At 43.6% G+C, this 26,554-nt stretch overlaps 1 protein-coding gene across 1 annotated transcript in view; it reads right to left on the minus strand.

The window, feature by feature from the left end:
- Positions 1–571: 571 nt before the first annotated feature.
- NOB1 (NIN1 (RPN12) binding protein 1 homolog) overlaps positions 572–26,554 on the minus strand; it is an 86,216-nt gene continuing 60,233 nt past the window's right edge. Inside the window, exon 9 of the mRNA XM_078671101.1 lies at positions 572–2,201. Coding sequence (XP_078527227.1) covers positions 1,932–2,201 — 270 coding nt within the window. The 3' untranslated portion in view covers positions 572–1,931. The remainder of the gene's footprint in view (positions 2,202–26,554) is intronic.

A 26,554-nucleotide genomic window follows, 5' to 3' on the forward strand; every position in this document is an offset into this window, starting at 1 on the left:
CACAAATGTTATGCTTCACCAATGCAACACATCAGCCCAAGTCTTTAAACCTTTAGAAACCTGAGTGAGTGGGTGAAGAAGGAATAGTGAGGGGTGGGGTGTAAGTGGGAGGGCGATCAGTAAAGTTAAAGAGGGTTGAAGGTAAAGTGAGGTGATGGTGAAGTTGAGGTGGTGGGTGAGAAGGGGAGGTTAAACTTACATAGCATGAGCTGAGGCAAAGTGTGGTGTGACCATTGAATCAAATTACCATATATGGACTTAAGTGGAAAACTAAAAGCTGGATATTTGTTGTCAAATATCTGTAACCCCCAAAACAGCTGCTCCTCAAAGACCGTTGCAATTAAGGATCTAAAGATGATGTAAACATTTTAATTCCAAGATTGAACTCTCGCTCTCTCTCTGAACCCTTATATTTACCTCTCATCCCATAAATCTCACCCAGTTTCAACTATGAGAGGAGGTTATTTGATCAGATGTGGAGTTTATTGTAGGGGATCCCTTTTTCCAGTCAATTTGATCACTAATCATACCAACCAAAATAGTATTCAAAGTGAACCACTCTCACAGAAAGGACTTACTGAAATTCTTTATATAATTTTCTGAAAACATATAAGTAGCATCTGTGCTCAAACCTCCTTATATGCTAACTGGGGGAATAACACAGCAAGCCATCAGGACACTGGTCTGCTGGAGCATATCTGAAGGGTATAACAGAAGCTTAATTCCCATTCTAAGTGGTCTTGATGTTGGTGCCCATAAAAGTGGATGTAAAAGGGGAGCAAAAATCAAAATACATACAGGAAACCTCGAGCATGTGACAAACATTACATTGTATCTACCAAGTTAGATTACAAATAAATAAACGGATGATGGTGCCGAATTGCATTTATTTTTCACTAAAGGTAACAATAAATGCAAAAGCAGCTTCTTCTCCTTTGTTAATATTGATGGAATATAAATGTCAAAATTCAGCTTCTTACCCAGACAGGGAACACCTACATCTGATGAACAAGGTGTCCATTCATACTGAAACACGTTGACTGGCAGGCAGCTGGTTAAAATGGAACCTTACATATGCTGCCCTCATGGAAACCAGTTCCAGAATTGTCAAAGTGATCTTTTGATTTCCTTACAGAGGGGAGGGTTCAAGGCTGTTTCATTGGCGCATGACAAACGCAGGTAGGGAACCATGTTCCAAGTTAATATCATTACCCCTACACGCACACACACACTTAAAAAGCCACACCTGATTATTATCCACGTCTTCATGGATAATGCTGTTATTTTACCTGAAAGATTAGGTTAACTTTGCAGGAAATTAATACTATAATCGTGTGTTTGTGTAGACAACACAGCTTAGTGCATTAGTGAGAAACGAATCATTACCCGCAGAAAAACATCTTAGTCAGAGGATATCTTGGATGAGGTTGTGAAGGAGAAAGCAGTAAAAGCCACAGAGTTATTGCTTATGAAGCTCCAACATCTAAACAATCATTGTGTTAGAGAAGCTGAAAAACGGAGGAACTGGAGCAGGCCTGGCAATTTTCTTTCGGACCATGCTCAAGAAGGAGGTTTGTGCTAATGTAGCCCATAGAGGATTCCATTCACTTTGTGTTTATGCAGTTTTGATATTGAAGAGAAAACTGGCCTCTCAATGACACAGCATGGACACCATATTGTTAATTGCGGGCTTAAATGGCCTTAAATGGGTGGAGCTCTCCTCTGAATAACAGGGTGTTGGGTATACTATAATAATCATCATACCACTGAGGAAGAATTGCTTCTTTGAAGTTTTGTCACATTTGTGACAGCATTGCTCTTTATATTAGCACTTGAAAGTGGCACAGTAGCATTCAAGTGCACTCTTCTGCTTTGTCAATAAGTAATTACACAGAAGTGAGGCTGTATGTTCACAAATGTCTCACTTTTCTTTATCTTTTCTTTACAAATTTCTTCTTTGTTGTGTTTGGGTTCACCCGCCGTCTTCCTGCACCCAGAGCACCGTCTCGGATCTGTAGGTTGGCTGCACGGCTGTAAATATCATTTTCAGCAAAAGGAGAAACACCTGCAATGTAGTCTGGGTCGAGAGCATCAGTCTTCTGTTTGGCTTTTTTGGACAGTCTCTGCTGTGGGAAGTGCTGGTCATCAACCAGCTGCGGGTTGTGTGCATGCTTACCACCCTTAGGGATGGGTAAGGAATACTACGAGAAAGACAGAAAGAAAAGATTGAGCATGAAGAACATGACTTCTCATGCTGTGTGTCCCTAACATCAATCAATTGCAGCATGCAGTGTGCAGTACAAGCAGCATGCAGCCATATATTTGAACATATACTTATTTAGCAACAGTGGATCATATCTGCTTATTCCATTCAGCAAACAAGTTATGCAGATATTATGTGCGATCTATCTGAAACAGATCTACAATCCCTGTGGCAGGCAACTGCTGCACATAGTTTCAAGTCTCACTAAGTGGCCAGTAGGTATTAAATATCAGTACAACACAGCAGAGTAGTTTCTAAATACCTTTAGACCGGTCTGGACCAAAAGGCTACACAAATTTAAATTAGGCACAATCTGACAGCTTCGAGCATTAGGAGGGAGACCTTGAAATACAAAATTTGCAACATGACATTTCATGCTAGTAGCACAAGTGCAATCTTATGAGGCACTTGAGAGCTTGACAACCAGAAATGGGAAAAAAACACACCTTCTCACCTGGAACAAGGACAAAATTGACATCAACAAACGATGTGGACAAGAAGAGTACATGTTACACTGATCACTCTGAACAGATACGCAAACTTTAATATAACCAGACAATCCTAATTCATGTGAACCAAAATAAAGCAGATATATCCAGTTATTAGAGGGAATGTGGATAAAGAGAGCAATTTGGGTCAATTGGTGGCTATAGCTCAATTGGATACATTTAATAGATTAAATAACTATTAAGGGTAAATGGTTGCACACTTGATCCTAGCCACCAAATCCCAGTTGAATCACAATGGTTATAAACCCAATTTAAAATAACACAATAAGTCCATAGCGATCATCAACAAGCCTATTGATTAACAGCCCAGAACCTATGGGAGCATAGTTTCGCCATATCAAAAATATATAGTGACATAAATCAAACGCTCACACCTGATCCAGCTCAGCACCCTGCACTTATCTTTCTGAATAAGTTGTGTAAAATCATAATTCAGAGTCTAGACTAATATTATGGTAAATTGGTATTGTATAATAAATGGACTTTGTGCATTAGCTGAATCAATCAATTGTCTTAGCAGCTGTATTGTTCTGTTCACACAAATGCTAGTCTTGGAAAGGATAATGAATACAACATTACAAAAGGCATTTCAGATAGAAAATGTTCCCTGAAAAAAAGATACAATACAATCAGGGCAAAAATTATGTATTATTTTAGATAACGTTCAATACAAAGGGGATTGGAGGTTTGACATTATTGCATTTTTTGATTAGATTCGGCATGTAAGCATTAATATTATCAACCAATATCAGTGTCCAAAGGGATGAGAACCAGTTTAAAATCTAGAATTTCATATTCAGCAAGAGTATATTGGTATGTAAATATATGTGTACATATCATGCTCAAAGAATATTGCATACAGAGTAATTACACAAAAAAGCTGGAACAAAAAACCTGTTTGTCCAAGTATAATGTGGCCAGTTAAAAGTTCACTTTCATACAAAGACACAAACATGCATTAGAACTGAAAGTCCATAAGTTGTCCTCATAAAAAGGAAAAAAAAACAGGTCATGAGAGTTCATATATTATGCTAAAGAAGCTTTGGTTTCCATGACCTTTTGATGACAGCTTCTTTGGAAAGAGTGAGATGTCATTGATTTAAGAGACCTAGTCCAAAATCCTTACTTAATTTAAACAGAGCAGAAAAATAGTTTCTTTATAAAGGGAGAACCTCGATTGAAAATTATAGGATACATATTGCCTAAAACAGGAACTTTGAGCAGAACACCAAATAATGCTCTTATAGGTTGAAAAAAACAAAAAACGAACTTGACCAACATAACTAGAATGGTTGGTGAAACCGATAAGTAGCTTATACTCTTCTCTCCCCTCACTAAACGACTGAACGTCATATTACTTGAACGTTTCAATTTTCTGAAATGCTACTTTCAATAGTTTATATGTATGCCCGAGAGACAACTCTGGCAAAATAGCGTTCGCTCTGAAGGGCTCATAAATCACATGGGTAGATTATTCCCACGTAGAAAAGAAAAACTTTAAATAAATATCTCCCAGGCCTAGTATTCAGTGGAACAACAGACCTGTTCTTATAGGTCAAAACTACTCAGTGCATCCACCATACGTATTACAGTCACACAATTTTGTGTGACAAGACAGCGGTTATATTTATACCATCTGCTCTAAGGGGGTCTGAATCACCTGCTACTCATTAAAATCTGATGTATCTGCGAACTCTATCCCCCAAGGTTTGTCCCACCCTCCAGTGTGAGTGATCAACTAAAGAAAAATAGTGAGGAAAATTGGCAGTGCCTCACGGGAGTAACACCATGGGAGTTTGTAGACTGGTTCTCGCCTGCAGCCTCAGATTCTCATCATTAGCAACTGCCAACTTATAACCAAAATGGTGATCACGAAAAAGAAGAACAAATGCTAAGTGTGGTAGCATGAGCCCTATGAGGTGTAACAGGATCATAATTAGAACCCCCCCTACTCCTGTATCTAAAAACGAGCTAGACTACTGTGGTAAATAAATAAATAATACCCTATTTTTGACTAGACTTATAGCAGAACAGATAGCTCAATAAATAAGAGTCAAGATTCGAGGTAGTAGGAGTTTCTGCAGGTTTATTACGGCATAAGGACAAGATCAGGACAACCTGCATGGGATGACCCAGCAGGGGAAAAGAGGCCCAGCAGCTGCTGGGGCTAGGTCTGGGATGAGCGCGCTAACATTTAATAACAAAACATTGACTTATATACATAGTGCAAACACATAGCATTACATTGCAGTAGGCGTAACAGTAGGTGGAGTAGGAGGCGTGACGCGTAGCAGTCGCGAGAGATAAGAGAAATAAGAGGCGTAACTGGGTGTAACTGGGCGTATACATAGACATGTGGTGCAAACGTAACAGAATATGTCATGAATGGGCGGAAACTTTGGAGGGGGCTACCTAAGGAGCCGGGACCTCTAACCTAATGGTGCGCGAAAACTAGCAATGACGTATTACTAGGAGAAGCTGGGGGCTACGAACTCTGTGCTAGGAGCAGAGACTAGAGTCTGGAAGGTCGGAGCGACATGTACCTAAACCCTATCTGGTATCTACTGTTTAGGGAACATGTTGATATAAACTAGAAGTCATGAGGGGAAAAGCTAACTTGATTCTAAGACCGGACCATGCATTATTCTACATGTAGTGCGTGAAGAATATTAAGTGACCATTAAATACAGTATTTCTCCAACGTGGAGACGAGAAGGCTAGACAATGACGGAAACTATTGATGCAGTTCAGTAGCTTAAGAATGCAGAGGAGGAGGACTGAACTGATAGCAGGAACTATAACATACTTTTGGCAGACTCAGAGGCAGAGCCAGGCTGCACCGGGCACTGCGAGGCAGGAAGTAAGTGAAGGGTCGAGGATACAGGTGGGGGCTGTATCGCTCCTTAACGAGGCTTCAGGAGACAGGAGCTGAATCTGTGGTCCGGGCCCTTTTGAGGCCTGGGAACGAGGACTTTATAATTGAATAACGTGCACACTGAGAAACGTGGCAACGTAACTTTACATAGGCCTGATATTCGTAGTATTCACGAGGACTGGAAACTAACATACTAGAAGTGGACACAACTATAATTGCGTCTTTAATCAGAAATGGGGAATAACATAGGCATATTGGTCATGCACACATAACATATGATGGATGACACGTAGGGACACAGAACATGGCAAAATTTACTTTTCCACATTCCCTCCTTGTCACTACGTTTCCATCAGGAAACATCAATATTCATGATACCATCTATCATTTCATACAGTACCATTTGCTCGTCTTGAATTATCTTGGAACGGGACTTAGAACGGGGCTTAGGACTGGGAATACAAGAGGTAGCACACATGCTGCAAATCGCAGGGCCACATTGTATACAGAGGCAGCAGCTAAATATGATCGCTACTGCAATACCTAAGAAGGACAGGACTTTCCATCCCCATGCGGAAATTATATTCCAGAACCAACCGGACCATGTCCAGGTGCCTAGATCTTGGTGTAACAGATGGGCAATTTTATGGAGTCTGGTTATAGCTGAATAAACAGACGGCGCGTTATTAGGAATGAAAATACAACAACTGGATCCGAGAATTCTACAGGCCCCGCCCCTATCGGCCAGTATGACGTCAAGGACGAGACGATTCTGTAAAACGACAATTCTCATAAAGGACTGCTCTTCAGTTAAGTTACCTAGAGCGGAGGCAGTCTCATCTACTACTGCTTCAAGGGTTCTTGTTAACCTACGAATAAGCTTACTATTTACAACTGTACCTAAATAAGGGAAAACACCTTTATCTATATCAATGAATTGCTCTGCGGCGGTTTCAGTATAATCGACAATCGGGAGATTTCTCTTGTGTCTAGTGTGTACTAAGAAAGAATTCCTATGATAGTCAGGTGGGGCTAGAAAAACAGGTGGCAGTAGGAAAGCAATGTAACAGGTTCCCTCCCAATCGAGGGGCAGACGGACATATGCAGTTTGACCACAAACAAAATAAGAATGACGTGAAGCTTTGAAAACTGATTTCCCACTGTCACTATACTGGATAACAGTAGTACATTCACTATGACCTATGTGTACAGAACCATAACTACGGACACATAATTCGCCTTTGACTGGTAGTACTAAAATAGCGGGTGAGTCTGGAGTAGTATCAGACTGAACATTCAGAACCATGAAATTCGACGAATAATTTCCTAAATTATATACTTCATTTTCTAAATCTAAACCTGTTCTGTGGGGGAAACCTTGCTTGTCTGGGAAACATGTACTGTTAAGAAAAGACATATCTGTTGAGGACGACGTTAACGTGGACCATGCTCCACACGAACCATTGTGTGAGAATGGATAAGGAAAGAGTGGCAGAACTCCCTTCGGTGTCTGGAAAGGGGGGAGTCGACCACACACCCAACAATTAGTGGTATTGCTGGTCTGGTGTGAATAATGTAACATACGGATAAATGTGTTGTTACGCATAGCGAGGCGGTATGAATATTCGTGAGGAGGCAGATCACTAAACGTGTGCTCTACTGTAGCATGAGCAGACATATTTACATGAGGAACTGAAAAACACAGATAGAAAGCGTAGCTGGTGCAGGAAATCATTAGGCTGATGAATAATATGAAACTCAGAAAAACGATACATTTGATTGAGCTTTGACTGACTCTCTCACTATGGGGGTCTATTTTATACATGTCAGAAACAGTCTAACCGTTTCACCTAGGGGAGGACTTATACAATCAAACTGGCTGACTTATTAGACCTGAGCTTTAACTTATACTCCTGTTGCGGAGTTTTCTCTAACAAGGGAGGGGTTGTAATAATGTTTGGTGCGGGACAGTCCTTTAAAACAATGTTCTGGCAATCCTTCGAATCCTGGGAAATGTTCTTGGAAATGTTCTTGAAGACTGGTTTCGATCCTTTGAAAAGTTTTACATGAGAAAGGTGGACCCACCCCTTCCTGCCTTCCAACTTGACGGCAGTTCGGGTGGTCAAGAGGACCTGACGTGGCTCCTTCCAACGTGGTTCCAGCGGACTTGATCTGTCGAAATTTCTGATCATCACTAGGGAACCTGGAACGATCTCGTGCGGTGCCACCTCGGTATTGTCTGGAAATGCGGCGGCAACCTGTGAACGACATGAGTTGAGGGCAGACATCAAGGAAGCTAGGTAATCTGTCAACATATTACATGAAACATCGGTAATACTTCGGGGTCTAGGAGTACCCCACATGTTAGGGGGGCGGCCGAAAACGACCTCATACGGGGACAGACCTGATCTGGAATGTGCGACCATACGCATGTAAAACAGAGCGACTGGCAAAGCTACTAACCAGTCCACACCCTTGTCTTTACAGACTTTTGCTATACGGATTTTCAGAGTCTGATTATGCCTTTCGACTAGTCCAGCTGCTTCTGGATGGCGTACACAATGGAACTTCCACTGGTACCCTAACAAAAGGGAAACGTGTTTCATGAGTTCAGATGAGAATGGCTGGCCGTTATCAGAATATACGACTCTAGGGAGTCCGTATCTAGGGAAGAATTCACGAACCAACTGCTTGGCAGTGGTCGCGGCTGTATAATCTGGGACTGGATACGCTTCTGTCCATCTGGACAAGGCGCATACAACTACAAGGACATACTTGAAACCTCGACATCGCTCCATTTGAATATAATCCATCTGGAGAACCTCAAAAGGGTGGTCAGGGGGCTGGAAACCACCTTGTTCCACCGGGACACTTTTACCTGGATTAAACTGACAACATATCATACAGGTACGGACTTTCTGCTTGGCTGCAGCTCGTAAATGCTTGTTGAACCAAATGTTCTGGATACTGTCTAACATAGCTTTTTCTCCTAAATGTGCTGGACTATGTGCGGTATTGATAATGACTTGAACCATAGAATCGGGGAGAAACCATGTGGCTCTACCCTTCGTTAACCATCCTTGATCTGTCTGGACCCCTCCTTGTACAGACCATTTCTTGATTTCATCGGGAGTAGCATGTAACTGGATATCTATGACATCTTGAGTAGGGTCCTTAACTGTCATGCATGTAATCGGATCTGGAGTATGTGTCTGTGTCTGATTAACTGGAATGTCTGGAGTCTGTGCTGTAAGCTTGGCTGTGCGGTCTGCTAAATCATTACCTTGGGAAATAATGTCAGTGACTTTCGTATGTGCTTTGCACTTCATGATAGCAATAGATGTCGGTAAATGTATGGCATCTAACAGGGCTTGAATAAGGAGACCATGCTGAATCTTGGTTCCATGAGAAGTCATAAAACCGCTCTCCTGCCAGAGCACTCCGAAGTCGTGTACAACTCCGAATGCGTAACGTGAATCTGTGTAAACATTAACCTTCAGGTTCTTGGCATGTATACAGGCTTGTGTCAGAGCGACTAGCTCTGCTGCTTGAGCGGACAGGGTATCAATACGGTGTGTTTCGATAACTTCAGTGTCGGTAGTCACTGCATACGCGGCGACTAGTTCTCCTGTACTAGTTCTCATACATGAACCATCCACATAAAGTGTCAGGTCAGGATCTGGTAACGGAATGTCTGTCAGGTCTTGTCTTGGCTTTGTCGTAATGTTAACTACTTCCACACAATCATGTGTGTCTGGATTTGAACTAACTGATGGTAACAGTGTAGCAGGATTCAGGACGTTGCAGCGTCTAATTTCTATGTGTGGCTGGAACAGTGTCAATTCATAACCTGTTAAACGTGCAATTGTCAAGTGCTGAGTTTGTGTTCGGTTTAAAAGAACTTCTACTGAATGTGGAACTTGTACTGTCAGGGAATGTCCTAAAACTATAGAATCACTTTGTCTGATAGCTAGTGCTGTGGCTGCAACTGACTTGAGGCACGCAGGCAACGCCTGGGCGACTGGATCTAATGTGCTCGAAAAATAAGCACAGGGCTTGTATTGACCTGCTTGATCTTGTGTGAGAACAGATAATGCTGTACCTTCGCGTTCAGTAACGAAAAGTGTAAAAGGCTTACTGTAGTTCGGTGTAGCTAGAACTGGAGCTTGACATAGGGCTTTCTTTAACTCGTTGAAACTAAGTGTATGGTCAGATGTCCAAGGGAGGACAGTCGATACGGCTGCCTCCTGTGTCGTTAACTGTATCAGTGGCTTGGCTAGGAATGCATACTGGGGAATCCATTGTCTACAATAAGAAGTAAGGCCGATAAAGGCACGTACCTCCTTCTGGGTTCTGGGCTGGGGAAGACTCGCTATTAACTGGATACGGTCGGGTGTCAACTGCCTACCCCTCTTGGACAGCAAGTGTCCTAAGTATACCACTTGCTGGACACAGAATTGAAGCTTCGAAGGTGACACCTTGTGCCCCATCTCGGCTAGAAAATACAGAACTGTAAGTGATGCACGCTCGCAGTCACGTTCAGAACGGGCTGTGATCAGTAGATCATCGACATACTGGAGCAGGGCAGTGTCAGTTGGCATGTGAATGTTGTCTAGTTGTCTCTTGAGTGCTTGACTGTAAATACTAGGGCTTTCTGTGAAACCTTGAGGAGCGCGTGTAAACATATAGCTCCTACCATTTAAACAAAATCCGAAAAGAAACTGGCTGTCTGGATGAATTGGAACACTAAAAAATGCATTCTTGAGGTCAATAACAGTGAAAAACATGGCTTCGGAATCAATGGCTGTTAACAGGGAAGAAATGTCTGGGACAACTGGGTACTGAGGAATAATACATTTGTTAAGCTCTCGCAAATCAATCACTAATCGATATACTGGGGGTGCATTTGGATCAGTACGTTTCATGACTGGAATGATCGGAGAATTGCATACATTGGAGTCAGTTTCTACAACTACTCCTTGAGCCATGAGCTCGTCAATAATTTTGGATAAGGCTGCTACAGCCTCAGGTGGCAGTCTGTACTGCCTGATTCGTGGTAACACTACACCTGGTTTGAGAGTCACACGATGGGGTGTGATTTGCATGTAACCTACATCAGTTGGACCTTGCGCCCATAAATGCTGCGGAACATTAGACAATCTTGAATCAAAATCTCGTAATACATAGTGACCCTTAAAGTCACGTAGGAACAGACGTATTCCCTCTGGGGAACAGCAAATAACTGCACCTAATTCTTTCAATGTCTTAATACCTAATAGATTTTCTGGACATGACTTAGTAAGTAACAGATCAGTAGTACGGGACAATGGACCTACTTCTAGAGTAACTGGCTTTGATATCTCATTAACTATGGGTTTTCCTGAAAATCCAAGGGAAACATTTCTTGAGCCTGAGAGCGGAGCCCCTGGTACTTCGGCGTGACTAATTGTGGTCCTACTTGCCCCTGTATCGATCAAAAACTTTCTGTCTTTCCCTAATACTTGACTGTGAACATAGGGACCTTCTTGGTCTACAGGTATCTCGATGAGAGGCAAGCCTACCTCCCTCTCTAGGCTGTTTCATGAATATGACTGATACTCTGGATACTCAGACTGTGCATACTGGTACATCTGCGATGTAACGTGCTGTGTTGCAGCAATAGGCTGCGGTGCGGAAACTGTCTGTTGTGCATTCTGTGACTGAGGAGTCTGTGAAACTTGTTCTTGTCTCGGCGGACGTGGCCTTTCTTTAGTCTTACCAGTAGCTATGTTGTGTTTCAGAACTGCACACTCGTTTATAAAATGACCTGGCTGTTTACAATAATTGCAGTTCCCTTTAACGGGAGCCGCAGGGTGACTGGCTTGATTCGGACCCCTCTTCTGACTATCCTGAGGAATAGATTGTGCAATTAGCACTTTCATTTTCGTGTCTTTCATACGTTTTCTTTCCTGTTCTTGCTCTTCTCTAATTCTATTCTGGTGATACTGGAGCATCTGGAGCATCTGGGACGGAGTATTTGCTTGCCAGGTGCTTTCGACCTTCAAAACTCGGTTTTTAATTTGTGGACTTGAATTCTCGACTAATTTGGTAACGAAAAGATGAGGGTATGACTCACCACTTGCCTTGAGACCACTGTTAATACTGAAACATTTCTCAAATCTAGAATAAAAATCACTAATATCCTCATCTTGTTTCTGTTTACAGGCTGAGATTGCATCCCAGTCTTCTTTCCTAGTTGTCAATAATCTGGGTAAAACTTGAATCAATAATTCTGGTAATTCTTTACATTTATCTCCAAGACCGGTACCTGGTACTCGTGCCTTGTCTTCAGCTTCTAGAGCTGTCCAATCGATCTTTTTCTCTCCCACCTCCCATTCTTTTTCTTTTAACTTTTCATACACCCCTGCGGGTAACAGGACCTTTAACATTTTAATTATATCTGGGTACGTGTATTCTCCCATACGGAGCATGTCTTTTAATTCTCTATGGAACCCCGCTGGATCTTTGTCATGACAGGGGATTAATTTCTTCATTTCAAGAAGTTCCATCTTTGATATCGGAGTGTATACAAACACTCGTTGCATTACGCCACCCGCCCCTTGGACTGGGTGGACTTCTCGTAGCGGATTCTGTCTATCTATGTAGAATGGTTTACTTTCTGGGGGTGAGACATGAACAAAATGCGGGTTCAGGAACGTTCTATACTTGTGGCGCTGTTCTAGAATGACACTAATTAAATCGGTACCTAGACCTCTCCATCTGTACTGGAGTAACTCGTTCAGGATATCATGTAACAGGCCTGGATCAGAATGTTGACCCTCATACAGGGTAATGAGGTGCTGGATCATATACATACCCACCAGTCGTTGCTCGGCTGGGGGCAGTTTCAGAAACATTTGTGCCACTATTTCGTCTGGAAAAGTGGTAGAATCAGTAATCCATCGGACTGCTGATCGGGCTAGTTCTTGTTCGTGCATGGTACTTAATTCGCTATATCCGACTCGTGATTTCAGAATGTGATCGGTAGCTTGAAATACTTGTTCTAGAGAACCTCGTTCTGGTGCTGGATGATGAAAAATAGACTTAGGTTCTGGACGTAAATGGCGATCTGGAAATCTGGATTTTCCTACATACGCTATTCTGGCGGGATTCTCGTCTTCCTCTTCAGGATCAGAGATACTTTCTTTCTCGCTTACTTGTGCTGCTTTACGCTGTTCGTGTAACCTTATTATTTCTTTACGAATTTTCTTGTACATACTTTCCATGGCACTAATGGTCTTGTGCTTACCCTCGGCTATATTATCACTCCACCTTGTTAGGATTCTCATTTCGGCGGGATCTTTAGACGGGTAATCTTGTTCTCTTATTAAACAATTGATCAGGAACTTTAATATCATGAGCTGAATCTCGGCTTTCCTTTGAGACATAATCTCGCCAATACTTTCTGGATCATCCCCTGTACGGATGAAACGATATATTCTATCTAGATCTTCTTTCATATTTGGTAAGGTGACTAGATACTCGGTCACCCTCCTTACACGTACGGAATATAAAACCATATTATATTCGCCTGGGACTGTGTCATAGACACATTCGGCAAGGGCTTGTCTGATTTCTGTAACAGACTTATTACTTTTAGGAGTACGCTGTGATGCTTGAGCATGTAATTCGAGTGCTGATAAACGCTTGTGTGGCGGCGGGGTTTGAGGAGGACCTCCTCCTGCGGCCCCTATACTAGAATCGTCGACTGACATTCTTCGTGCTTGCAGGGTCGGTAATTGTAACGTGGGCTGAACTTGTATGGCAGGCTGACCCGGGGGTACCGTAACAGGTACCCCGGTGTCTGGAGGAACGGGAAGTGCCTGATTTACAGGGACAGGTGGAGCGCGAACTGGATTTGCATATTCTGGAACTGTATCATCCAAATAGGATGAAATAAAAATATCAGCTGCGGTCGGTTTGTGACGTAGCTTGGTCGGAACTAATGGTGGCGGGAAATTACTGGGTGCCTCTGGGGTCGCTTTTGGCAAACCTTCGGCAAGGAGAGGATACATACCCTTAATAAGGGCATGCCTCTGTCTGTCTGACTGTTCGGCTTTGACTTGTTCACCCATCTCGATTAATTCTCTTTCTTGGGCTCGTTCTTGGGATTCTCTACTTAACTCTGACTTTCTGACTTCCTTTTCCGTTCTTCTATGCGCTTCCTTACGCCATAACTCGATGGCATCTTTCTGTGACTGTCTGGCTTTCTTTTTCCATAATGCTTCCTCTATTCGCATGATACATTCGGCATCCCATGTACCCGATACGGGCCATCTATACTTTTCTTCTAACTGTTTGGTATACTCTACCCATAAATCTAGATACAATATGGCGCTTATGCCATGTTTCTGATACATAAAGTGACCTGGACTGTCCCTAGGCGGAACAGGAACTGCTGCTTCCAGCAGACCCTTTCTAGTTTTTAACTGACGTAACTTGGAAAAGAGCGGCATTCTAAACTTGAATCGGAACACAATACAATACACGAGAAAACAATAACAATTGGGAAAACAATTCAGGCATACCACGACGTAGGAAATACATTAAACAACATTATAAATAACAGTTCGAACAGAATACTACCTGAAAATACTGAAAACAGAAACAGAACAGAATTCTCGAGAACGGAACAGACTAGAGTTACTGGATGCACTGCTGTAACAGTACGGAACATACCGGTCCCATAAAGGAACACATCAAGACCCGTATCCACCTAGGTGAACACTTCGTTTTGTGGGCTTGGGTACCACCAACCCACGGACCAGGAGTCAATTTAGACTGACCCTGTCTAGACACTACCCCAGCAATGGTACTCACCGGGCAGCACGGAACGGAAAGCCTCGGACGGGACTGGACTACGACGGACTTCGGACTTCGGACTTCAGTTACGGGTGGGCCTCCGGATACCTCGGACCTTGGACTCTCGGCTTGGGCTCTGGTCGGGACTCGCCGCGTTCCTCCACCGTCTCGTTCGGATGCTGGACCGCCTCCTCCGTCTCCTCCGTGGGCCTGAGGGATACTTGAAGCAGAAATATCTGCACTTGGCCGGTATGGTTCCGTCACGACTGCAGAGGGTCAGGGGGTCGGCGTGGCTTCACCGACGCGTGGGGAAAGGGCAAGTCCCTATTCGGGCGCCATTATGTGGTAAATAAATAAATAATACCCTATTTTTGACTAGACTTATAGCAGAACAGATAGCTCAATAAATAAGAGTCAAGATTCGAGGTAGTAGGAGTTTCTGCAGGTTTATTACGGCATAAGGACAAGATCAGGACAACCTGCATGGGATGACCCAGCAGGGGAAAAGAGGCCCAGCAGCTGCTGGGGCTAGGTCTGGGATGAGCGCGCTAACATTTAATAACAAAACATTGACTTATATACATAGCGCAAACACATAGCATTACATTGCAGTAGGCGTAACAGTAGGTGGAGTAGGAGGCGTGACGCGTAGCAGTCGCGAGAGATAAGAGAAATAAGAGGCGTAACTGGGTGTAACTGGGCGTATACATAGACATGTGGTGCAAACGTAACAGAATATGTCATGAATGGGCGGAAACTTTGGAGGGGGCTACCTAAGGAGCCGGGACCTCTAACCTAATGGTGCGCGAAAACTAGCAATGACGTATTACTAGGAGAAGCTGGGGGCTACGAACTCTGTGCTAGGAGCAGAGACTAGAGTCTGGAGGGTCGGAGCGACATGTACCTAAACCCTATCTGGTATCTACTGTTTAGGGAACATGTTGATATAAACTAGAAGTCATGAGGGGAAAAGCTAACTTGATTCTAAGACCGGACCATGCATTATTCTACATGTAGTGCGTGAAGAATATTAAGTGACCATTAAATACAGTATTTCTCCAACGTGGAGACGAGAAGGCTAGACAATGACGGAAACTATTGATGCAGTTCAGTAGCTTAAGAATGCAGAGGAGGAGGACTGAACTGATAGCAGGAACTATAACATACTTTTGGCAGACTCAGAGGCAGAGCCAGGCTGCACCGGGCACTGCGAGGCAGGAAGTAAGTGAAGGGTCGAGGATACAGGTGGGGGCTGTATCGCTCCTTAACGAGGCTTCAGGAGACAGGAGCTGAATCTGTGGTCCGGGCCCTTTTGAGGCCTGGGAACGAGGACTTTATAATTGAATAACGTGCACACTGAGAAACGTGGCAACGTAACTTTACATAGGCCTGATATTCGTAGTATTCACGAGGACTGGAAACTAACATACTAGAAGTGGACACAACTATAATTGCGTCTTTAATCAGAAATGGGGAATAACATAGGCATATTGGTCATGCACACATAACATATGATGGATGACACGTAGGGACACAGAACATGGCAAAATTTACTTTTCCACACTACCACTGGCTGTACTACTTTATTCCTTGCTGTGTGTATAGCTCGTTTTTAGATACAGGAGTAGCGGGGTTCTTATTATGATCCCGTTACACCTCATAGGATTCACACAATACCACACTTAGCATTTGTTCTTTTTCTTTATCACCATTTTGGTTATAAGTTGGCAGTTGCTAATGACGAGAACCTTAGGATGCAGGCGAGAAACAGTCTACAAACTCCCATGGTGTTACTCCCGTGAGGCACTGCCAATTTTCCTCACTATTTTTCTTCTTTAGTTGACCACTCACACTGGAGGGTGGGACAAACCTTGGGAGATGGAGTTCGCAGATACATCAGATTTAAATGAGTAGCAGGTGATTCAGGCCCTCTTAGAGCAGCCGATATAAATATAACCGCTGGCTTGTCACACAAAATTGCGTGACTGTAATACGGATGGTGGATGCACGGAGTAGTTTATTCACCTATAAGAACAGGTCTGTTGTTTTGAAATTTGTGAGAGGGGGGTGATCAGTTCTTCTACCCCCTAGAGCTCCTTTTTGTGCATACTAGTATTCAGTGGCACAGCAATGGTCAAGGTCTGTGTTAGTTTGGTGTGTTTACCACATGTTTCATGTACTCAAATTACAGATTTTCAAACAGGGTAAGAGCTTGTCTCTGAGTGACCATGACACACAAGCTACCTAAAAGACCAAGGGCCTTATTTCGAGTTTGGCAGTCCTCCTGCAGCACTGCCCCTGCTGTGCTTGCAGGACAAATCGCCAAGCCCGTGGTGCACCCGGTTGCCGGATTATGAGTTTAATTTAGGCCGAGTGGGCGGTGCTGCAGTGGTTTCATGGCAGCCGCTGTGTTAGGCTCAAAGGAGAGCCTGAACAGCAGACCAACGCCATGACAGCGCCTGCAGCACGTTCCTGCATGGTATGGCATGCATGATGTCGTGCATGCCACACCATGCAGGAATGAGGATGCAATTCCAGGGGTGCACATGTGCGCCCCCCCGCACCTCAGGGCCGGAAGCGGCAGGGGGCTATGTTAGGGCCCCCATAGTTCAATCTCTGCCACACTTTTCATGGCGGGCTCAGCACCATGGAATGGGCGGTGGAAAAGAAACTCTGAATATGCTTGGCGGTGCTGCAGCGGCACCGCCAGCATACTCCTGTCCCTTCCTGCTGCACAACCACCGCGGGATCCTGGATCCTGACGGACGGGACTGTCCGTGGCAGTCCGACCACCACACTTTAAATACTGCGGGCAAACCCACAGTGGTTGTGGTGGTCGGACCACCACTGCCAGTACGGCAGTCCTAGGACAGCCATACTCTTAAATAGGTTTCTAAATAAAAATACCAAAGGCAACCTTTTAATAAAAAATCAACTATCATCCCTCAAGCCATTTTACAGATTTAAAATGTGTGGTTGCGTATGTCGCTCTAATAAAATACGAGTTACAATGATTTGAGGAATTAATTCGCACCCACCTTTCACCTAAACCAAGTTAGTTACAATCTTCAATTCTGCTTTGTAATTTCCCATGGAACATTACCAGAACCCCAGGGAGTAGGATTCTTCACATAGCTTTCAAATTGATGCCTTCTAAATATAACAAGCCTTCCCATTAGAAATATTTAACCTGCCATCTGTAATTTGATAGTAGGCATTTAGCGAGGAATTCAACCTGTCCAGCTCAAAAAAGAACACCCATTAATATAGCCATTATTTAAAACATTATCATATCATTTAAACCCAAGCACCGGCAGACTCTGGTGAACTAAATCTTCCCTGTAACACAAAAACGCACACCATTCTGCAACACACACTCAGCTGGAATACATGTTCCACAGATTGTTTAACCGTCACAGGATACTTAAGTACAACCACACCCCAAGATTTATTATAAAATGAAATTGGGAGGGGGGTGGGGGGTCGTTGCGCAGAAGTTTTCTTTAAACCGGAACAATGGCCACAAGCTACAGCTTTATCATTTTGTGTATAGTTGTGTTGAAGCAGCAGTGCACTTATTTTAAGGCAGAGGGTCTCACAGAGGCAAAGGTCTTTTAGAGTTGGAATTATCAAATGGCACATGAATTTTTAAAGTTTTTTTGAAAGGATACATTGCTTTTCTTTCCGAACCCAAACTGAACAAAACTACTGCAAATTTAATCTCCTACGTTTTCACCATTAAATAAAGTGATTTGGAGGTGGTGAGTATGTGATATGTGCCCTCACATAGGAGATTTCCACAACTGCCCTGTTAGTGTGGAACAAAAGATTAAGTTACATACCTCCAGTAATGCTATTTCTAATGGACACTTGATCTGATATTTCAAGAGATTTCTCAAGTTTTCAATACTTTCTGGGGCCCAGTTGAATACAGAAAATTCACGGCAGAATATTTCAATATCTTCCAGTGCCACAAGGTGCACCATGCCAGGGCTCCATACCGACAAGCCATGACGTGCCCTCTATCTCACAACATCTTCCATAGTGGCATCACTGTTGCACAAACCTTTGGCACCAAGAAAGAACGTAATAACAGAAGCCATCAAGGAAAATTAACAGTCGCAACCAAATGAAAAAGTAACATCTCAGGGATCCTTTTTAGAAACCCAAAATAAAGCTCAAAAAAAGAGGAACTGTTGCTGCTGCTTTTTGGCCCGCCTGACTACACTACTGCCCAAAAATATGTTGTAGGATTGGAAAGTCTGCCCTTGTGGAGATGTTTGGGTTCTGGAGTTCCCACAAAAGCCAGGCCCAGACACCTCACTGTCACCCTGCTTTGTTTAAAGCACTCCACAGTCTTTACAAGTCCCTGCCAAGGGACAAATCCATCAGGTTAGCTTGCACACTGTGGTAAAAGCTTGAGGACAGCATGCAGACATGAAAAAAAGAACACCCGACAGTAGACACAGATCAGATATCATAAGTTAAGAACGTGTATTTGAGGATTTGCTTGGCTAGGGCCTGAGTAAGTAGTCTTTGGGAGTAAGTAGAGAATACAACCACCAAAGCCATAGAGTGCGCACCCTTGGAACTTTAGGGCGTAAGCCACATCAATGCAGCAGCCTTTCTCTTAGCATGCTGCGTTTAGGTGACAGTGTCCCTTAACATATTCTACCGAAAACCATTGAGCACACCGCAGGTTTCCCCACAGATGAAGCCGGAGATGTACTTGACTTCTCCATGGGGTGCTAGGTGGTAAAGGTGGTGAGTAGCAGGCTTGGAGATGCTGTTCTGAAGCACCTTCCTGTGCCTTTTGGCGCCCCCTTAGCTGAGGCCCTTTTCTCCTTTGATGAATCCAGACACAGACTTCTCTCGCTCAAAACAGAATGCATAACTCGCTGTCTTAACTAATTGGCTTTTGAATGTGCTCAGGTAATTTACTCATGGCACAGGGAGTAAACAAGAGGTAGTAGCCATGTGGAGGGAGAGACTGCTGGAAGCAGAAGCATTGGCACTTGTGGAGCATAAATACTTCAGCTCTCAATATGGAGGAGGTGTGGAGAAAGCACTGAGGTTAGGTTCGAAGAAGATGCACCTGCCCCACCGAGTTTTCTGGTGACAGCAGCGCCAAGAGCAAATAAGGGTCAGCAGAGTACGTTTATTGCATCTAGCTACTTGCCTGCTAATCTTTGGCACCGAAAAGGCCTGCTCACAGGACACCGTCGCACAACCCAGTAAAGCCTCATTAAAGAGCAAGAATTGCTTGAAGCAGCTGCCTTAACCTAAAAGATACCAATCAATAAATTAGCCATAATCTCAAAGGTAATAAGGACGATTCGAACAGCTTCTCTACCTTCCGAACAACTGACGGGAAGCAGTGGACTTCTGAGATAGGCATCACTGGGTTTGTCCATCTCTGGAGACCTACACGTCAGTGGCCTTCTGTACATCCATTAGCAACAACGCATCAAACTCATTTATATAAATTTCTCCCACTTAAATCAAGGTGTCAGAATTGGGAGGTGGCGCCACTGCAGCAGCACAGCTTTGCATGTGGTCAACTGGCACCAGAGGTATCTCTGTCAGAAGTGACAGAGTTAGAGGTTAGTCCAGCGCTTTGCAGGGAGTTGAATGGAATCCCAAAGAAGGGAGGGCAACTTAAAGTGATCAAATATGGTCTACCTGAAGGCTGACAGATCTGAGGCAAAAGCTGACAGCAAAGAGAATTTGAGGTGCACTTTAAAAAAATCCAGAACTGTTTTAGAGGAAGAGGAAGATTCCTGTGTCTGAACAGTACTTTCAAACCTCAAGTATTCTGCAAACATGAACTTTTCTTAGAAGAAGACAGAGGATAAACGTCTTGTATTTGTAATGGTGGCAGGAAATGTTCAAGGCAAGCTCTATTCAGGGCACATTTACTGCACGTTAAGAGGGCCAAGTTAAGGGCCCAAGCAAAATGTAAATTGATACTTGTATCTAACTACTCACCCGCAAGGGTCTCAAGGCGCTTGTATGAATACCGCTGTGGAACCATCCTGGCTTTCCCTGTGAGGTGTCCACTCCTGGGCACCCCCAAGGTGCAGGCCAGGCATCCTTAGCGTTGTGGGGGCCGTTGTGGAGATTAAGCAAGCTATTGCCCAGAGTTGCAGAGGCGAGAATTATCAGGTCCGTGGAATTTTTGAGCTCAAGACCCGCCGAGGCGGGGAATTGAACCCTGGTCCCGGTCTAGACCTCTGCATCAGGGTCTGCTGCTCTAACCATTGAGCCACACTTCTCCACACATTGAGATGGTATTGGGATCAGAGATAAATATCGGATTACAGCAGGAGTTACAGGGATTAAACTCTAACATTCTTAATTCAATGTGCAAACAATAGAATAATTATGGCACAATACCAAACCCAGGATGGGGCAGAACTGTGAATTGGCTACATGGCACAACCTGGCGATGCTGGAAGATACTGCTGTATAGTTTTCTGTATTCAGTCTTGCCCCTAACTTTCAAAAGGTGAGAAGTTTGCAGGAATTCCTAGCCATCAGAAAGACTTCGTGAATAATGACCCACCGCTGTCTAACAGGCAAATCTTTTTAAGTCAGTAACACAGCAGTAGTAATAGCATGTTCCCAAATTATGGATTTTCCTTTTTATATTGCTGTTTTAGCACTACTTATCACAAATCAACAAATTCTCCTCAACTGTAACTTGTGTCAAATCAGATGGAACAAGTCTTTACTTTATATAGCTCCTGGGATTCCAACATATAGCCTGCAGGGCGCTTAGAGGTCCTTGCAATACATGGTTAACCCTAGGAGTTATCCCAACGTTAAAAGGATGCTTTTTCTGCAGTCGTTGCTGGTATAGATTAAAATGGCCTTCCTATAGACTGATGAGTCTGTCTGGTCATCCTCTTGGGGCGGTGAGGGGAGGGAAAGATCAAACCCACCCAAGTTTAACCCCATAACCACTCTTTCTCACTTCCTGCTCTAGGCACAGGCTGTCTCCTTTCCCTCACCAAGTTACAGGCTGCACCCTGCGTCACACGCTCCAGTTCAAACGGTAGACAGTCTGTCTTCTCTTCTGTGCCAGATGTAGGCTTTTATCCTTTTCCCTGAGATTACTGGGGACTGAATCTCGTTTAGTCTTTCCTCGCAAATTGCATCTCTTGGTTCTTTTCCAAGTTTTAGAAAAACTGCTAGAACTCTGTCCAACACAGATAGACTCTCAGCATCCCTTTCCTGCTTTTATACCGTTCTCCAAGTTCCTGTTCTATAGTTGTTCTTCCAATTTCAGACATTTGAATTTAATTTGAATTTAAAAACATTTATATAGCGCACATTTACCACGCGGTTTCTTGGCGCTTTTAGATTGCGAGAAGGCAGCAGGAGCGGGGGGGGTTTTAGACAACGTGGGCTCGGGAGAAAAGCAGGGTTTTAAGGCCTTTACGGAACTCAGTGTAAGAGGATGTCATGCGAAGTTCCGCAGGGAGGGAGTTCCAAAACATAGGGGCGAGGACTGCAAATTTGGTTCCACCCGCCTTTTTTTTCCTAAACCGGTGAGTGGTGAGGAGTGCCTGGTGGGTGGAGCGGAGCTCTCTGCCCGGTATATAAGGTTTAACGGCGGAGCAAATAAACTCCGGGGCAGTGCCCATTTTAGCCTGGAAGGTGAGACAACCAAGCTTGAATAAGGCTCACTCTTTCACCGGCAGCCAGTGCAGTGCCTGCAGTAAAGGGGTGGAGCGGTGATATTTAGGCAGGCCGTGGATCAGGCGAGCAGCCTGGTTCTGCACTAGCTGCAACCGGTGGATGGCGTAGGCCGGAGCGCCATTATAGATGATATTACCATAATCAAGGCGCGAGAGCACCATGGCCATCACTATGATCTTTAGGGCAGACATGATCACCATTCTCTTGTCACAGCTTCAAGCTGCTTTTGTAAGTTTGGTGTCGGTGAAGGCGCTCATTGAATCCCTACCATCTGCCAGTTTCCCAATTTCCAACTGCCTTCCAAGTAGTCTGTCCTAGCAGTGCCGTAGTTTTAGTTTAGAGATCCTCTCTCTGTTACTTTCTCAGTTTCAAGCTGTCTCTCCCAGAGCGTCTCATTTTCAGGCATACTGCCTCTCGCAGTGAGTCTTTAAATTCTGGACTCTCTCTTCCAGTTCCTGTCCCATTTCAATTCAGAGTATCACTCTCCTATGCTTATTCTGGTTCAGACTCTCTCTGGTCTTGAATTTATTTTGGAGTGAGTCTCTCATTTATTGCCTCTGTGTACACCAAATGCTTAGAACTACCCTCTGACAAGCTTAAACTGCTTGCCCACACTACCACAAAAAGAGAGCATTTAGGGTTATAATGTTGTGCCTCTGTAAACCAATAAGGGTTTCCTGGACTCTTAACACTGTGTATCTCGTTTTCTACTATATAAAGAGCCATCTTCCTACACTAGCCTGTTGGCAGGCAAAAATATCCGCACAATAGTGTTTGTTAAAAGTGTATAGAGTGAACCATGTAGCTCCTTTGCAGATGTCAGCTATGTGAATATTCCCCAGAAATGCCATGGTTGCTCCTTTCTTCTTAGTAAAGTGTGGCCTAGGGGGAGAGGGACGAAACCTTTTGGCTTTAAGGTAACATGTTTGGAAACAATTCATCTAGCTTTGCCAGCTTTTGATACTGGGTGACCTTTATGAGGTTTAGCCAAAGTGACTAACAGTGTTGAGGTTCCTGAAAAGGTTTGTCTCGCTATGTAGAGCATTAAGGCTCTAAACATCTAGAGTATGAAGGACCTTTGCAGTCAGAGAGAGAGGGAAAAAGATTGGTAGCTCAATTGTTTTATCGAGGTGCAAAGGGGAGACCACCTTATGAAGGTATTTAGGGTCTATTCTAAGAACAAGCATATGCTCCAGCAAATTGAGGACCTGAACCCCACTTATGCACCTTATTTATGCGACGGCTCTGAGGAAAGCCATTTTCCAAGAGAGAAATAGCAACGGACAGGAATGCAATGGCTCGGATGTGGGACACAGGAGTGTTGAGAGTACTATATTGAGGTACCAGGAGGAACAGGTGGCTCTCTAGGTGAAATCACTCTTTTAAAGCCTTTCATAAAGTCTTTAAAGACAGGAATTCTGAAGCAAGAGGAGTGCTCTCTATTTTCCATATAAGCAGCAATGGCTGTAAGATATAGTCATACGGAGTATATGCTAGTTCCGATTTCTGTAGGGAAGCAAACAGCAGAAAAAGGCCTTGGACTGCTGGTTTAAGGGTCTATATTCATGGAGTTACAAAAGTTGACACATCTTTCCCACTTTTCTGCAGTAGGCCCGAGTAGTAGTTCTGTGAGCTTTCTGGTAAATGTCCATGCATTATGGTGGGAGGCTGGGTAACCAACTTCTAAGACTTCAGGTGCCAAATTGCTAGATTGAGTTGTCTGGGGTCCGGAAACCTGGTTTTGCCCTGTTCCTGTTAGTAGGTCCGGTCTGCTATATAGCGCCTTGTGTGGGGTAAAAGACAACACTATGAGGGGTGAGGACTATGGTTGCCTGATCTATGTAGGGTCTTTCAGGATGAGGGTAAGGGACATTTGCCATAGCTTCCTTACAATGTATGAAGGGAGAGGAGGAGAAGCAATGGCAAATCACTGACCAGTTCATCCACAGTGCACTGCCCATGGTCTGTGGGTGTGGAAACCTGGAGGCAAAGTTTTGGCACTTTGGGATTTCATCAGTGATGCTCAGGTCCATTTGCGGTGAAACATATTTTTGAAAGTAGAGAGTACAAGTTGCGCGTGTAGTTCCCACTCATGAACTGGTTGATGCATCTTGCTTAGCAGGTAAGCAATGTCATTGTCCAACTCTGGGAAGTACTTTGCCAGGAGATGTATTCGATGGTGAACTGTCCACTGCCAAATATTCTGTGCTAGTGCGGACAGCTATGGCAAGTGAGTGCCAACCTGTTTCTGCAAGTAATACATGGAGGTCATGTGGTCAGTTTATCAATATGACCTTGCCCTGAATGTTCTGAAAAAAATACTTCAGGGCCAGGTGGATCGCAATATGCTCAAGGTAGTTGATGTGAAACCTCGGTTAGGATGAGCAGACCTACATCTTTACATTTTGCTTCTATATTTATAAACACTTAATCTGTGATTATTTTTTAAATTTTCTAAGCAGTCGCAGACTGCAGGTTAAGAACCTCTGTGTTAAGAGTATATAGGGAGATTTTCTCGTGGGCATCCCAAACACAAATCTGGCCTCAGTCAAGCGTAAAAAAGTGTGCAGTAACTGAGGCATGTGCATGTATCTGCGGTCCTCTAAACTAGCAGCCTTTAATCTAAGCTTTTAGTAGCAGTGGTACAGATATCAACTGAATCAAGTCTATTACATCTTTAAGTAGATTGTTTAGAACCAAAGCACCACAAGCTGTATCTCAGTCATACAGAGTATTTCATAAATCTCTGTAACCACACAATACTTATCCAAAGCAACCTCAAATAGCCAGGGCTATTCATATATCCCCACTGTCCTTTAGAAATTTCTTCAATGGCCGAGTCTAATCATTGTAAACAATCACCAGGAATATCCATGAGCTTACTTTGTCCTTCTAAATCAATCTCGGGTCTATAATTATTTTTGATAATGCAACGTGACCCATCAGGGACAACGGGAATTGAAGCCACTGTGTGACGGAGCCTACTAGTCTAAAAGAGAATACATTTTCATAAACATGAATAGTATCATGACTTAAGTATGCAAACACATGTTTAACGCCTTAATCACGGCGGCAATTCCGCCGCGGTGTGGGCGTTCTAAAGGGTGGGCGGGGCTGTGTCGGCCAACGGTCGTTCGCAGCACCAGGAAGGGAGTGCTCCTGTTGGCCGACAGGAGCACGGAACAGGTTAAACCATTTTGCTTAGTTGTTCTGGAGCAATGTGGTTACCGCAACTATTCTTAACCAGGAATGGATATAAAATGAGTTTAGGCCACTTCATTGTGAATTCAAATACTCAGCCTATCGTCTGTATAATCATACACAAATGCAGGATAACTGTTGCTGCATTCTTTTTTTTAACCTGTTAACCGCTGCGTAAATTACGCTGCGGTGCGGGTGATTTCTTGCGCAGGCAGGGCCGCGTCAGCCAACGGTCGAGCTCAGCACTACGAAGGTAGTGCTCGCGACGGCCGTTGGCCGACGGCAGCAGCAAACAGGTTAAATAAACTTTATTTGAATCATAACAACAAGCCCGGCAATGCATTTAATTCGAAAAGGAAAAGGCACCACATTCAGATACAAAGTATACATATCTTTTTGTACACACAACATGCCGTTATGCATGTCAGTCTGGTACATCTACGACATCATTCAACAATGTTGCTGCATTCTTGACATACAGTAGTACATCCTCCATGTGTAGAGAAATTGTGTGTGATGTTAAGAGGACTACAACACACTGTGTGTCTCTGCCGCACCACTTGAGGTAACTGCTCTAAAACAATCAAAAATATTAATACAGACAGTAAACAAATTTATCTAATCTGTTGCTGTATTGGTCACGCCTCTATCCTCTGAAATCAACCTGTGCACCCAGACTCTTGCCACTACCTGGTCATACAGTAATAAGACTCGTTATATGAAGATCTCACCTAATCCAAACCGGCGAAGTAACTGTTGTAAAAATGTAAATGAACAATGTTGAACACTTTGTGGGCTTTCAAACTGGCTATTACATATGGTGTTGGGGTGCCCCATAAATGTTCCATTATCAAAAAAATTATTTTTTTATTGAATGTGGTGTAAAATGTAAATGAACAATGTTGAACACTTTGTGGGCTTTCAAACTGGCTATTACATATGGTGTTGGGGTGCCCCATAAATGTTCCATTATCAAAAAAATTATTTTTTTATTGAATGTGGTGTTTTGTGCTCCACCCTCACTAGATGACATGATCTTGGACCCATCAAGGTTTTTCCTTAGTATCTTGTTGTCCACACTAATCATCGACAATGGTCATAACCCAAGAGGGTCTAATTTGGAGAGTACCACAATTGTGGCCTCTGGTGGGTTATCCAGCA

The sequence above is a fragment of the Lissotriton helveticus genome, chromosome 12 (genome assembly GCF_964261635.1).
Source record: "Lissotriton helveticus chromosome 12, aLisHel1.1, whole genome shotgun sequence".
Taxonomy (NCBI): domain Eukaryota; kingdom Metazoa; phylum Chordata; class Amphibia; order Caudata; family Salamandridae; genus Lissotriton; species Lissotriton helveticus.